This window comes from Rhinatrema bivittatum, chromosome 15, assembly GCF_901001135.1.
Source record: "Rhinatrema bivittatum chromosome 15, aRhiBiv1.1, whole genome shotgun sequence".
Lineage (NCBI taxonomy): Eukaryota > Metazoa > Chordata > Amphibia > Gymnophiona > Rhinatrematidae > Rhinatrema > Rhinatrema bivittatum.
In genome coordinates, this window is record NC_042629.1 from 59,637,575 (window position 1) to 59,651,749 (window position 14,175).

At 43.3% G+C, this 14,175-nt stretch overlaps 1 protein-coding gene across 6 annotated transcripts in view; it reads right to left on the reverse strand.

Moving 5' to 3' along the window:
- USP48 (ubiquitin specific peptidase 48) overlaps positions 1–14,175 on the reverse strand; it is a 148,014-nt gene that overhangs the window by 91,049 nt on the left and 42,790 nt on the right. For 4 of the 6 annotated variants that reach the window (XM_029578101.1, XM_029578103.1, XM_029578104.1 and 1 more), the window contains exons 10-11: positions 6,442–6,579; positions 2,343–2,492 (exon numbers count right to left, since the gene is read on the reverse strand). In XM_029578101.1, coding sequence (XP_029433961.1) covers positions 2,343–2,492; positions 6,442–6,579 — 288 coding nt within the window. The remainder of the gene's footprint in view (positions 1–2,342; positions 2,493–6,441; positions 6,580–14,175) is intronic. The other 2 variants (XM_029578102.1, XM_029578105.1) reach the window with 1 other exon arrangement.

Consider the following 14,175-nt stretch of genomic DNA (forward strand, 5'->3'; position numbering starts at 1 on the left):
TACCCAGACTGTGTAGTTCAGTCCTTGTTGGTTTTTGTCTGAATGCAAATCCTCTTTTCCACATTTCCCCTTGCCACTGAAGCAGAAAGCAATGTTGGAGTTGCATTAACCGTGTGAAGGCTTATTGAGTAAGGGTAGTAATCACCAGGTAGTAACCACCATTCAGCAAGCCACCCCCATGGCTCTTCATTCCCATCTTCTAGCCTTTATGGATCCACAGTGTTTATCCCATGCCCCTTTGAAATCCTTCACAGTTTTAGTCTTCACCACTTCCTCTGGAAGGGCATTTCAGGCATCCACCATCCTCTCCGTGAAGAAATATTTCTTGACATTGGTTCTGAGTCTTCCTCCCTGGAGCTTCAAATCGTGACCCGTGATCTCATATATTGCGAGATCAGCATACAAAAAGTGCTATTCTTGCACATTCCCAAAGATAACATAGGCCAATCGCTAAAAAGTAAATTTTTTTTTTTTTACCTTTGCTGTCTGATCTTAGTTTTCTAATCGGTTAGTCACAGGCTTTTTTTCCAAGCTTCTTGGAACCTTCTTGGGTTTTTTTTTGCCAATTCCTTTTACAGGGTCTTTTTTTTTTCTATTTCTTTTCTCTTATCTGTCTTCTTCCCTCACACACAGATTCTCATTCTCAAATGCTTTCTCTCTCACACACACACACCGGCTCACACACTCACAGGCTGTCTCACGCACCCACAGCTCTCATTCTCACATGCTCTCTCTCATACATACAAACACAATGTCTCTCTCTAGCACATGCTGTCTCACACACACACAAGCTCTCTCATTCCCACATGCTGTCTTGCTCAAGCACAGGCTCTCTCTCTCTCATCTCTCTCTCTCACACACACACACAGGCTCTCATATGCTGTCTCTGCAAACATTCAGGTCCTCACTCCCACACATTCTCTCAACTCACTCTCACACAATCTCTCAACTCATCTCATACCATACACACTCTATACAGGCCCTTAGCCTCTCTCTCATCTCTGGGCCTCCTCTTCGCGGGTCGCCACAGGATGGGCTCTGCAGCAACCCTGATCTTCTTGGGCCGCCTGCGACGTGAGATCCGCGGCAGCCCTACCAGGCCTCCTCCTCTTCTCGGGCCGCCATGACGTGGGATTCATGGCAGCCCTGCTACCGGGCCTCCTCCTCTTCTTGGGCTGCCGCGACGTGGGATCTGCGGCGGTCCATAAATACTGCTCTTCTTCTGTACATGGCCGATGCTCCTCCTCCTTCCTACCCACGTGGCTCCAGCAATGTTTTTCTTCTGGGGCCGCGCAGGCAGGAAGGAAGAGGAGCACCTGCAGGTTTGGGCTTGACATTTTTCTTCGGGCTAATGTGGAAAGAAATCAAATGGTAATAATTTTAAAAATTTAGATTTTTTTTTTTTAAATGGTTTTAGGAGACTTGCTAAACTAAAGAAGAATAATTGAAGAGAAGGAAAAAGAACCCAAAAAGTGGTTGGAAAAATATAAGCAAGCAATTCATATCCATTCACAAGAGTGAAAAGAAAGAGACAGATGAGAAATGCATGGCAGGCAGCTGCATGGGAACGTCTGCACATGCTCTGAAAGACCTTTAAAGTTTTTCTTAGCTCTGAGAGAACTTTCTATCCTGGTGTTGTCCAATGACATCACTTATTTGCGTGGATGATATTATCCTGCTTGACCACAGAGAAACATGTGCACTTTTCAGTTTCTAAACTCTAATGCAGTTTCTCTAATTTTAACAAATAGAATTATATGATGGATGAAATTAAAGACTAATTAATCAAAGTATTTTCACATAGGCACAGAACAAGATAAAAAAAAAAGCTTAATGAATCAAATCCTAATGTAACGTATATTGTAAAACTTGAGAAGTGTGGCAGGTCTTGAGCATGAAGAAAAGCTGCATAGATTTTTTATAACCTTGAAAAGTAACATTTCTAGACTATTTCAGGAGCCCTTTTGAATTACAGCATGGATTAAATAAGGCAGTTCATTTTTGGTTATTGTTATTGCTTGGCATTAGAATTTACTAATATTTCCAAGATGGAGAAGTAGTAGCCTTGTGGATATAGCATGAGTCTGAGAATCAGCGAACTAGGGCTCAAATCCCACTTTCCCCATTGACACACCTTGCGACCATGTGCAAGTCAATATCTTCCACTGCCTCAAATACCCACTTTGATTTTAAGCTCTTTTGAGGACGAGACTTACTGTACATGAATGCTAATAATGCTGTAAGCTGCCTTGAACATTATTTGGAAAAGCAGGCTAAAAATCTAAAATATATTATAGCAAGTCAGAAATTACTATAAAATATTAGCAAAATATCTTACAGACCAGCTCCAGCAGGTAACCTTTGGTACAGCTCCTTCACCTCTTCATGTTTGGCTTTGCCCTTGTCCACACTCTGTTTACGCATTTCTGACATTTCAATACACCATTCCTCAAATTTGCAATTATCCAGTTCCACCAGTTTCTGCAGAAAAGCTACAAAGCAGGGAAAAATGATCATTCCATCACACATCTCATGAGTGGGGTGGAACAGGTAAATAGGGAACGGTATTCACCTTTTCAGATAGTATAAGGACTAGGGGACACTCAGTGAAATTAACAGGAACAGATTAACAACAGCTTGGAAACATTTTTTTTTTTTTTTACTCAATGCACAATTAAGTTATGGAATTTGTTGCTGGAGGATGAGGTCAAGGCATCTAGCATAGCCAAGTTTAAAAGGAGTTTAGACAAATTCCTAGAAGAAAAGTCCATGAACAATTATTAGCCAAGTAAACACAGGGAAAGCCACCAGTTGCCCCTTGGAGTAGGCAACAGGAAATGGATCTGTTTGGTTTTTTTTTGCTATCTGCTTCCTTAGAGTCATGATGCTGGGCTAAATGGACCCTTGGTCTGACCCAGCATGGCACTTCTTCCATTCTTAACCCAACAATTTACAGACGGGCACTTGGAAGTTCTCGAGATAGATATCTATTAATCATGACAGTTCAACTAATCGTAGCACAGAGCAGATGTCGTGATATAAAGGTTCAGCATACTTATGCCATAAGACTATGGACTATGTATCACCAGAAATTTAGGATGGAGTTTCTGATAACTGCCTTTTCTTGTATGCTTTTGACAATGGAATTTTAACTCTAGGATTTATTGCACCTCCTATGTCACATTACTCCTCTGGCCAACCAGAACTTGGCATATTTTGAAGGAGCATTCTTTTCCTTTCAGGGAAGAAGGTAGCAAAATTGCTTAACTGTAAAAGGTGCTCTCTATAACAAGCAGAATAATTCAGCCACGTGAGTGGGCAGCGTCATCATACAGTGCTGACTGAAAATGTGCTCTCTCAGAGTTCAGAAAGAACTAGAAATATTTCTGAGCATGTGCAGGTATTCCCACGCAGCTGCCACCATATGAATCTCCTCAGTCATTTCACAAGATATATGTCAAACCTATGGGGAGGAGAGTGGGATTTATTGGCTGATTTGTCCTGCTGACTACAGAGAACACCTGATACAGGTAAGCAACTTCACCTTCTCTGTTGACAAGCAGGAACAAATTTTGCCACACAACTGGCTATTTCCAAGCTGAGTTTGAATATAGAGAGGGCTTGGGTTTTGGTTTTTTGGTTTTTTTTTACTGGTAGGCCTTCTTTAGCTGGGTCATATGAGAGAAACCGTTGAGAAATTTTCTGAAAAGTTTGGACCTTTCCAAGTAAAATAACAGGGCTCTTCTACAGTATAAAGTACAAATGATCAGCTCTATTAGAATTAGATTGCACAAAAATATTGATAGTATAATGTACTGATTTAAATGGAATGGAGAAGCCACCTCTGTTCTAAAAAAAAAAAAAAAAAAAAAAAAGATGAATTCTCAACACTATTTTTAAAGATTTGGGTATAGGGAGCTTAGACTACTAGGGCTTGAAGTTTGCTCACCCTACATGCTGAGGTTATTGCTATTAAAAATACTAAGACAGAAATTTGAGATCAACTATTGATCAGGGTTCATTAATCTAGAAAAGGACTACATTGAAGTCCCATTGAGTAAGAGAGCCTTTAACAAGATGACTAAGATGGTAAATGCTGTTGATGAATTTAGCCACTATAGAATGGAGAGAGATGAGAAGACTGTTGTCGAAATGCCACAATCACACTTAAATGAACTCAGATAGAATTTGTCTTTATTCTAGATTTGGACAGCTTTAGTAAATATTGAAGCAGTATAAAAGTGACCTCCCGACTGACGCTTGCCCTTCCTACTTACTCTCCCCTCCTCCCACCCTCTGTGAATATTCTCCCCCTCCCCTCCCTTATCTCTTCCCCCTGCTAATTACCCTGATTACATTGATGAACGCCCTTGTAAAAACTAACATGTATATATGTATATAATTCTCATATCATCTACTCCTGTCCATGTTTACCCCCTCCCTGTTAAAAAACGTTATTATTGTAAAGCCTGTTGCTCAGTTATGTTACATTGTGAACCGAGGTGATGTTTTGCAAACGTGCCTCGGTATATAAAAAACCCGTAAATAAATAAATAAATAAATAAGTGAAATAGCTAAACCAATCTTCACTCCTGATATGTACACCAAATGTAAAATCTTATAAGAAATTACCATGCTGGGTCAGACCAAGCATCCATCAAGCCCAGCATTCCGCCTCCAACAGAGGCCAAACCAGGCCACAAGAACCTGGCAATTACCCAATCACCAAGAAGATCCCATGCTACCGACACAATCAATAGCAGTGGCCACTCCCCAAGAGTTGTAGAAGTGTCTGGTAGAAGGTCTTATCACCACCAAAGTTACATTTTCCTCTTCACTAGATAAGGGCATCACTCGTACTGTATACCATGCAAATCCAGTATTGATATTTTACGGGCACATTTACATTTTTTAAATGGGTCTTTCCACTTCTTTTCTGAAGACATTCCAAAATTACGCAGTGATGCTGAGGGGTGATTGATTTCTCAACCACGTTTTGAATGGACAAAAATATACTGAGGAGAATCGTGCAGAGAGACAAGGGGCCAGAGAGCAAAGTAGAACTTTCTGAGCTTGGAGAGAAAAACATCCTGATGGTACCATCAGATGACATCACCCATCTTGTGTGGCTGTTTGCTGTGCTTATCCACAGAGAAATGGGGAAATATACTGAATTTCATGGGCAATGGCTGCTCCATCTCATGCCACTATCAAAGATTGATTTATTTATTGATTTATTTATTTATTTAACATTTTTCTATACCGAACTTCATGACAAGCTTCATATCAGGCCGGTTTACATCAAACTTGGGGGTTAACTTAACAAAAAACCATATAACAAGAATTGTACACATTAGGTTCATTTTATCTGTAAAGCTTGTTGCTAATGTTACTGTTTTTTGTAAACCGAGGTGATGTTATTAACGTGCCGCGGTATAGAAAAAAATCTCTAAATAAATAAAATAAATAAATAAATAAGAAGGCCGAAGCGCAGATACAAATAACAGGGGGAATGAACTTGGAGGCTAGAGTAGCCAGGAAATAAAGGACAGAAAAAACTGGAGAATGAACATGAATGAAAATGCAATTACTGGGTTGGACAAGATGTTGTAGGTATGGCAGTTATTTGGAATCAAGCATACCAGACTGGCTGATAAGCTGCATTATTTATTTATTTATTTATTAACTTTTATTTACCGACATTCGTGAAACACATCATGCCGGTTTACAAAAAACTCAAACGGAGGAAAGTTACAATATAACAATAAAACAGTAAAACAGATAAATAGATAATAAAACAATAGCACAATAGAGCAATAATACAGGGGAGGGGAGTGGGAAGCGAGGATACCGGAAGGGTGGGAGAGGGGGAGCTAGAGGGGAGGGCAAGGCTGGACTGAAGGAGTGAAAAAACACAAATAGATGCAACTATATACAGTTGACGATAAGTACAGTTACAATCAGATTGTAGAGCTAATGAGGTGTTGAGAGACATTTGCTTAACAGTATTCACTTAAATATGAGATAAGAGGGGTTAGAAGGATTTAACGGGCGGCATTAGAGGGAAAAGGGGGGTCAAAGGTTAGCAAAGGAGGGTAGAGGAGAGGCAGGGTGAGTAGGGCGGGGAAGGGGTACAGAGGCTTAAAATATACAAGGATCTCTTTAACTACGTAGAGATACGGAGGGGTTGATGGTCGTTGGTCATTGGGAATCACAAGAAAATAAGTTTTTCTTTTTTTGTTTTTGGGTGGTAAAAGGGAGTTGCGGGGGAGGGGGAATACTAAGGGTGGAGAGTCGGCTAGGTGACAAGGGATAAGGGGAGAGGCTGAAAGGGAGGAGATGAGGGAAAAGCATTATGTGAGATTGGGGAAAGATTCAATGAAAACAAAGTAGAAGAACATAAAATAGGTACTTAAAAAAAAAAAGTGTAAAAATGTTTACCTGGAACTTCTACAGTTTTAGTCTCTTTCTCCTGCATCTCGTGTGTTTGCAGTCTGTAGACCAACATGTAAGCATTTCGAGAACAATGAGTTCCCTTCCCACATTTGGGTTTACGAGTCTGTGATTTAGAAGTCTCTGCTAAAGTACAAAAGGCAAAAAATGTAATTGATTGCAAGTGTTATGAAGTGCCCTAATATATACACTAAAATTTCTTATCACAATTACTTTATTAAGTAAATACTCAGGCAGGCCTGATTGCTCAGGGGCTGTGCACGGCTAACTGGAAGGTCCCCAGTTCAATTCCCAAGTCAAGTTTTCCAATCCCTGGGTCAGAGGGGGATGCCACAAAGGCAGCATTCATAGCTCCATGGGAGAGGAAGTTGTGGTCATTGCGTAAAGGTGACACCTAGTGGCCATGACTGCAGAACCTGAATGTAATCTGCTTTGATGTGCTGGAAAAGCAGAATATTAATCAAATAATTAAAAATATTATAGCCTGATGCATGGCCCCTGGTCCTGTTGCAATGACTAGATTAAGTCTGCTGGAGAATGGAGGAAGGGAGAGAAGGAGAGAAGGAGAATATAAAATGGGAAAACAAATCCTATTGTGAATGAAGGTTCATTGTGCCAGATCGTAGCCCTGGCTCCAACTAAAAGTACAAAGATGCAGAAGGAAACATCTGGGTAAAAAAATGCTTAAATTCTTACACAAATTTGCCAAAAAAGGGGTAGAGAAATTAGTAACTTTCTTCAAAATATTCTGAATATTTAACAAAATCATCAGAAATTCCTAGATGTGCAGAATGATCTAAATGCACAGGCCTTTAATCAGATATTTGAACAAAATGATTTAGAGTTATATGTATATACAGCATCTATGATACCCAAAATTTCTTCTACTTTGTGATCCAGAGAATGAGTAGAAAGAGGCATATGTTACTAATAAAATAAGTGAGATGCACCCAGCTTCTGCCTCTCTTCACCAAAAAGAAAAAATTGCTGAAATATTCAGTAAACGACAGGCAAAAAAAGGTTTTAGACATGCACTCACTGTCCCAATATACTCCCACACTCCCCTACTTTTAACCACACAGTGCCTCACTCTCACAGTCTCGCTGTCCCACACACTGTACCTCCCTCACTCACTAGTAGTGTCACTGTCAACTCCCTCTCTGTAGACAGACTCAGTGTCACACACATCACAGTGTCTATCTTTACTGCCTGATACAGCCCATCTCCATGCCTGACTTACAGAGGCTCCTGATTGTCTTCTGCAGGTTGCATTTTGCTGCAATGACAATCTGGCATGTTTTCAGTTTTTCATGCTTGCTATCAGCAGTCACTGTGCATTACTAGATGTGAGCATGCACTATTTGCCATTATTGTAAGATAATAGTGGTTAGCATGCACTCTGTGCTGTTGTAATTCGTGGTAAACATGTAAATCAAAAATCCTTCCTCGCAAATTTCAGCTGCAAAATTGTGAAAGCAAGCAAAGAACCCCAAATCCATGCACAGATTCCATCCAAAGTTATGGTAAATAAGTGATTTGCAGCATGACTGACAAGCGTGTCCAACATACAAATATCAGTTAATTACAAATATAGTATAATTTGCTGGATAATATGGAGTTAATAAAATGCACCAAAATGAAGAGAAACAAACACTTCATTTTCCAGTTTGAAGATCCTTCGCATGCTAGAAAACAGAATGGCAATTGGACCACGATTGCATGGATATACTACCACATATGCCCTAAGCCAACCACAGAGAAACAACTCAAAGAGAAAGCTAGCTTACAGCAAGCTATCACTTTAGACCAGTGCAGCCAAACTGGAGTTTCAATGTGCACTGTGATTCCTTGTTTTGCTCTGAGATATTTGTCTTCCCTAAAGAGAACTTATTTTGTTTTTTTATTGTACCAACTTTGATATACAATGGCTTGTGAAAGTATTCAACCCCCTAAAATGACAACAGATGTGTAGATTACAAATGACACTTACACAGATTGTTCCAAACATGTTTATTACAAACCAGTATGCTGTTAAAGTAAATTTTCAGTCACAATTCATTATTTCTCTGCATTTTTTGTAAAATAAAATTAAAAACTAAAAAAATGCTGCTTGCGTAAAGTATTCGACCCCTGTGCTGTGGAAGCTAGAAAGAAGCCATTGTTGAAGAAAAACCACACCAAGTATTATCTGGAGTAATCCGGCTAAAAATGTGGGATAAGGTTTTGTGGTCAGATGAGACAAAATGTAGTGTTTTGGCTAAAATTCAAAATACTATGTGTAGCACAAACTTAACACTGCCCATTCTTCAGCAATCAGCAGCATTCATGTTGTGGGGATGCTTTTCCTCAGTGGGGGCTGGGCATCCTATTGAAACTGAAGGATGGATGGATAATGCAACATACAGGGAGATACTGCAAAACAATCTGCTTCAGTCTGCTAAAAAGCTGAAACTTGGGAAAAGTTCATCTTTCAGCAAGACAATGATCCCAAGCACAAGGCCAAAGCAACACAGGAATGGTTGAACAACAAAAAGGTGAATGTTCTACAATGGCCAAGTCAAAGTCCAGATTTCAATCCAATACAGTCCAAAAGCATCATACAACCAAACTGGAGCAAATCTGCTAGGAAGGAAGAGGAAAGAAATCACTCCCAAGCAATGTGCAAAGCTGGTAGAAACTTAAACCAACAGACGGCTGAGGGGGGATATGATAGAGGTGTTTAAAATCATGAGAGGTCTAGAACGGGTAGATGTGAATCGGTTATTTACTCTTTCGGATAATAGAAAGACTAGGGGGCACTCCATGAAGTTAGCATGGGGCACATTTAAAACTAATCAGAGAAAGTTCTTTTTCATTCAACGCACAATTAAACTCTGGAATTTGTTGCCAGAGGATGTGGTTAGTGCAGTTAGTATAGCTGTGTTTAAAAAAGGATTGGATAAGTTCCTGGAGGAGAAGTCCATTACCTGCTATTAATTAAGTTGACTTAGAAAATAGCCACTGCTATTACTAGCAACGGTAACATGGAATAGACTTAGTTTTTGGGTACTTGCCAGGTTCTTATGGCCTGGATTGGCCACTGTTGGAAACAGGATGCTGGGCTTGATGGACCCTTGGTCTGAACCAGTATGGCATGTTCTTAGATAAAGCTGTTACTGCAGCAAAAGGTGGTTCTACCAAGTACTAGTCTGAAGGGGTTGAATACCTTTGGAAAGCAGCATTTTTCAGTTATTAATTTTCTTTTACAAAAAATGCAGAGAAATAATGAAATGCAACTTTGAATATTTACTTTAAGAGCATACTAGTTTGCAATAAACATTCTGTCATTTGTAATCCACACAAACCTGCTAACTTTTAGGTGGTCGAATACTTTTGCAAGGCACTGTATGTGGGGAGAAATGGGTAATCAAGTTTTAAGAAAAAAGGAAAATTAGTTTCTTACATGATAATTTTCGTTCCTGAAGTACCAAGGATCAGTCCAGACTGCTGGGTTTTGCCACCCCTCTTGCAGATGGAGACAGATGGGTTTTTTTAACACAAAGCTCCACCTTATATAGGAGAGTGCCACCTACAGTCCCGGCAATATTACGTAATGTCAAAGCATAATGGCTCCCATAAGATACCATAACTATGTACACTAACTCTTGAACTAGAAAAAAATTATAACTGGGTCACTGAACCCTTCTAAGATCTGAACCTGTAGAACCACTCGAGGTTAATCAAACCAAAACTGCAGAAAAACGAGCGGACTCTCCCCCACGTTCATGACTGTTCGGGCGGGACTCTGGACTGATCCGTGGTACTATAGGAACGAAAATTATCAGGTAAGAAACTAATTTTCCTTTCCCTGTAAGTACCCAGATCAGTCCAGACTGCTGGGATGTACCATAGCTGTTCTTACCTGGGATGGGATCCACAGAGGCCAGCTCGCAGCACACCTTCTCCAAATCCTCCTGACTCCGCAGCTTGCACATCCAACCTGTAATGCCTTGCGAAAGTATGTAGTGACTTCCATGTAGCCGCCCTACAAATCTCCTGTGGAGAAACTAAGTGACACTCCGCCCAGGATTCCACTTGCAACCTAGTAGAGCGAGCATGGAGCCCAACTGGAAGAGGTCTACCCCGTAGCAAATAAGCTGAGCTGATAGCCTCTTTCATCCATCGAGCAATGGTAGTTTTTGAAGCCATGTGACCCCGTCGAGGACCATTCCATAGCACAAAGAGATGGTCTGACATACGAAAATCATTAGTAACCTCCAAATACCGCAGTAACACCCTGCGAACATCCACCTTTCGCAATTCTCTTGACAAAGGATCCGACCGGTCTAATTCCCCGAAGGCTGGAAGCTCCTCAGATTGATTGACATGAAAAGAAGACACCACCTTCGGCACAAAAGAAGGAACCGTCCGCAAAGAAACTCCCGAACCGGAGATCCTCAAAAACGGTTCCCTGCAGGAAAGAGCTTGGAGTTCCGACACTCTACAAGCCGAAGTCATGGCGACCAGAAAAATCACCTTCAAGGTAAGATCCTTCAGTGTCGCCCTCGTTAAAGGCTCAAAAGGCACAGCACACAAGGCCTTAAGCACCAAATTCAGACTCCAAGATGGACAAGGCTTTTTGACCGGAGGACGCAAGTGCTTTACTCCTCGAAGGAAACGAGCTACATCTGAATGCACCGCCAACGCTCCACCTTGCACCGAACCATGCAAACAACCAAGAGCTGCTACCTGAACTCGTAAAGAACTGCACGATAAGCCCTTGGACAGCCCATTTTGAAGAAAACACAGAATATCCGACTCTGAAGCTTGGACTGGCGAAACATCTCGTTCTAGCACCAGGACTCAAAAACCTTCCACACTCTATCATACACGAGATTAGTAGATGTCTTACGTGACCAGAGAAGAGTGAATACTACCACTAGAGAATAACCTTTGCGACTTAGGCGGCACCTTTCAAAAGCCATGTCACTAGACAGAAGCGATAGACTTCTTCCAAACAAATGGGCCCTTGGCGAAGTAGGTCTGGGATCTCTAGAAATCGTAGCGGACCTGCCACTGCTAGATTGAGGTGGTCTGCAAACCACGGGCGCCTCGGCCATTCTGGCGCTACTAAAATTACTCGCGCTGAGTGAAGCTCTATCTGTCGGAGTACCCTGCCGATCAGTGGCCAAGGTGGGAATATTTACAGTAGAACGCCGGTGGACCAGGGTAGTACCAGAGCATCTACCCCTTCCGCTCCAAGTCTCTCGGCAACAAGCGTAGAACCTCGGAGCCTTGGTGTTCCGAAACGTTGCCGTGAGATCCATGCTGGGCCTGCCCCATGCTACACATATGTGCTGAAAGGTGTCGTCCGCCAACTCCCATTCTCCGGGATCGAGATGATGCCGGCTGAGGAAATCCGCTTGCACATTGTCCACGCCTGCAATGTGAGACGCCGCAATGCTAAGTGTTGTTCCACCCAGCTGATCAACTGACTCACTTCCACGGCCACAGGGTGGCTCCTGGTTCCACCTTGGCAGTTGATGTACGCCACCGTGGTCGCATTGTCCGACAACACCAGGATTGCTCTCCCTTGCAGAAGAGGGCAGAACGCGTGTAACGCTAGCCGCAGTGCTCGAGTCTCCAGCCGATTGATCAACCACTGAGATTCCTCAGGAGACCACAGTCCCTGTACCAATCTCCTCTGGCACACTGCTCCCCAGTCGGAGAGACTGGCATCCGTGGTGACCACTGTCCAGTCTGGCACCTCCAAAGGAACCCCCACAGGATAGACTGTCCGTCACCAGCCACCACGCGAGACTGTACCACGCTGCCCCAGTAAGCGGCAGAGGTAGAAGGAACAGCTCGGACACTGGGTTCTATCGGGACAGTAATGCGTACTGCAAGGGCCGCATATGAGCAAATGCCCAAGGCACCAGCTCTAGTGTTGAAGTCACTGACCTGAGAACCTGTAGATAATCCCGGACCCTGGGAATACTCTTCAATAACAAGCCCATCACCTGGTCTTGTAACTTGGAGATGCGTTCCATGGTAAGAAAAACTCATCCCTTCTGAGTGTCGAAAAGAGCTCCCAAATACTCCAAGGACTGAGAGGGTATGAGCCTGCTCTTTGAGAGGTTGACCATTGTAACGGCACACCGCCAGCGCTGCCCTGGGTGCCGGTCCTCTGCCTTTCGCGAGTCCCTGATATCCCTGGAGTCCGTCAGCCGCTCGTAACTCCCTGGGTTCGGGTCTCAACAGGCCCTGGCTTTGCTGGGCTTCGGGGTTCTCCTTGTACGGAGTTGGGGGTGAAACTGCCCCCAATCCCCAAAGATAACACAAAGAGACCGTTTCTTCAAAGCATTTTATAAGGCAATAGATGGATCTAATACATTTACTCCTTCACATCCCCCGCCTCCACCAGTTCTTGGTGCCTCAAAACCTAGATAAATGACCCTGCCCCCAAGCACTCCGGCTCCCTTACAACCGGTGCTTGCGCAGAGTTATCTTTCAAGTCCCACACATCTATATTTAAATACCAGACACACCAGGCTCTTCAGAGCCCTTCTCCCCAACTTCCTTTAAGGTGTAAATTATACCTCTCCCCTTTTGACTACTCTGTATCCATATGAGAGCTGGAGGATTCTTCTCCCCCAGAACCTACCTCCATCTCCTCCTCCTCCTGCTTCCCGGAGCTGGCTTTTTCTGGCCATTGCCACATGTAGGCACGCCCTCTTCCTCTAACTCCATCGGTTCACCTGTGTCCGACTCGTTATTCTCTGAGTCTGCTAGCTGTTCCCCTTCAGGCTCTCTCCACGGGTCAGGTGCTGGCTCTAAGAACCTGGGATTTGTAGTTTTTCTTGTCCTCCCTTGCGCCCTCTGCTGTCTGGCTCTGGTATTACCTGCCTTCCTATGTTGTTTTGTCTGTTCCTGTGTGTGGCAGTGCTGCACTGCATCACACCATCCAGCCCAGCGACTGAAGAAGCTATAGTACTCTGTGAATCTTGTCCCTGGCCAGCATTTCCGACTTCACTCGAATCAGCCAATCGTCCAAGTAGGGATGAACCAGAAGACCTTCCCTCCGGAGATGGGCCGCCACCACCAGCAAAACCTTGGTGAATGTCCTGGGGCAGTAGCCAGACCGAAGGGTAGAGCCCGAAACTGAAAATGCTGGCCCAGAACGTAGAACCGAAGAAACCTTTGGTGGTCTGGACGGATGCCTATGTGAAGGTAAGCTTCAGTAAGATCCAGCGATGCTAGAAATTCTCCCTTTCTGACCGAAGCAATGACCGACCGCAGGGTTTCCATGTGAAAGCAAGGAACCTTTAGACATTTGTTCACACTTTTGAGGTCTAGAATGGGCCGAAAGGATCCCTCTTTCTTTGGCACCACGAAGTAAATGGAGTAGCGACCCTTTCTTTGTGCCTCTGGAGGAACTGGGACAATGGCCCGTAACTGCAGAATTTGCTGCAACGTCTCCCGCACCGCTGCTCGCTTTGTGGCATACCCACAGGGGGAGACGAGAAACCGATCTCGGGGCCAACATACAAAATCTAAAGTGTAGCCTTGTTTTATCATGGTCAGCACCCACTGGTCTGTAGTCACCTTGGCCCACCCCTCGAAAAACAGGAACAGCCTGCCCCCTACTGCTGGCACCGAGGTGTGGACCGGCGCCCCTTCATTGAGAAGACTTGGACCCTGGAGAAGGCTGAGCCGAACCAGTTCTGCCGAATCTTCGGCCCC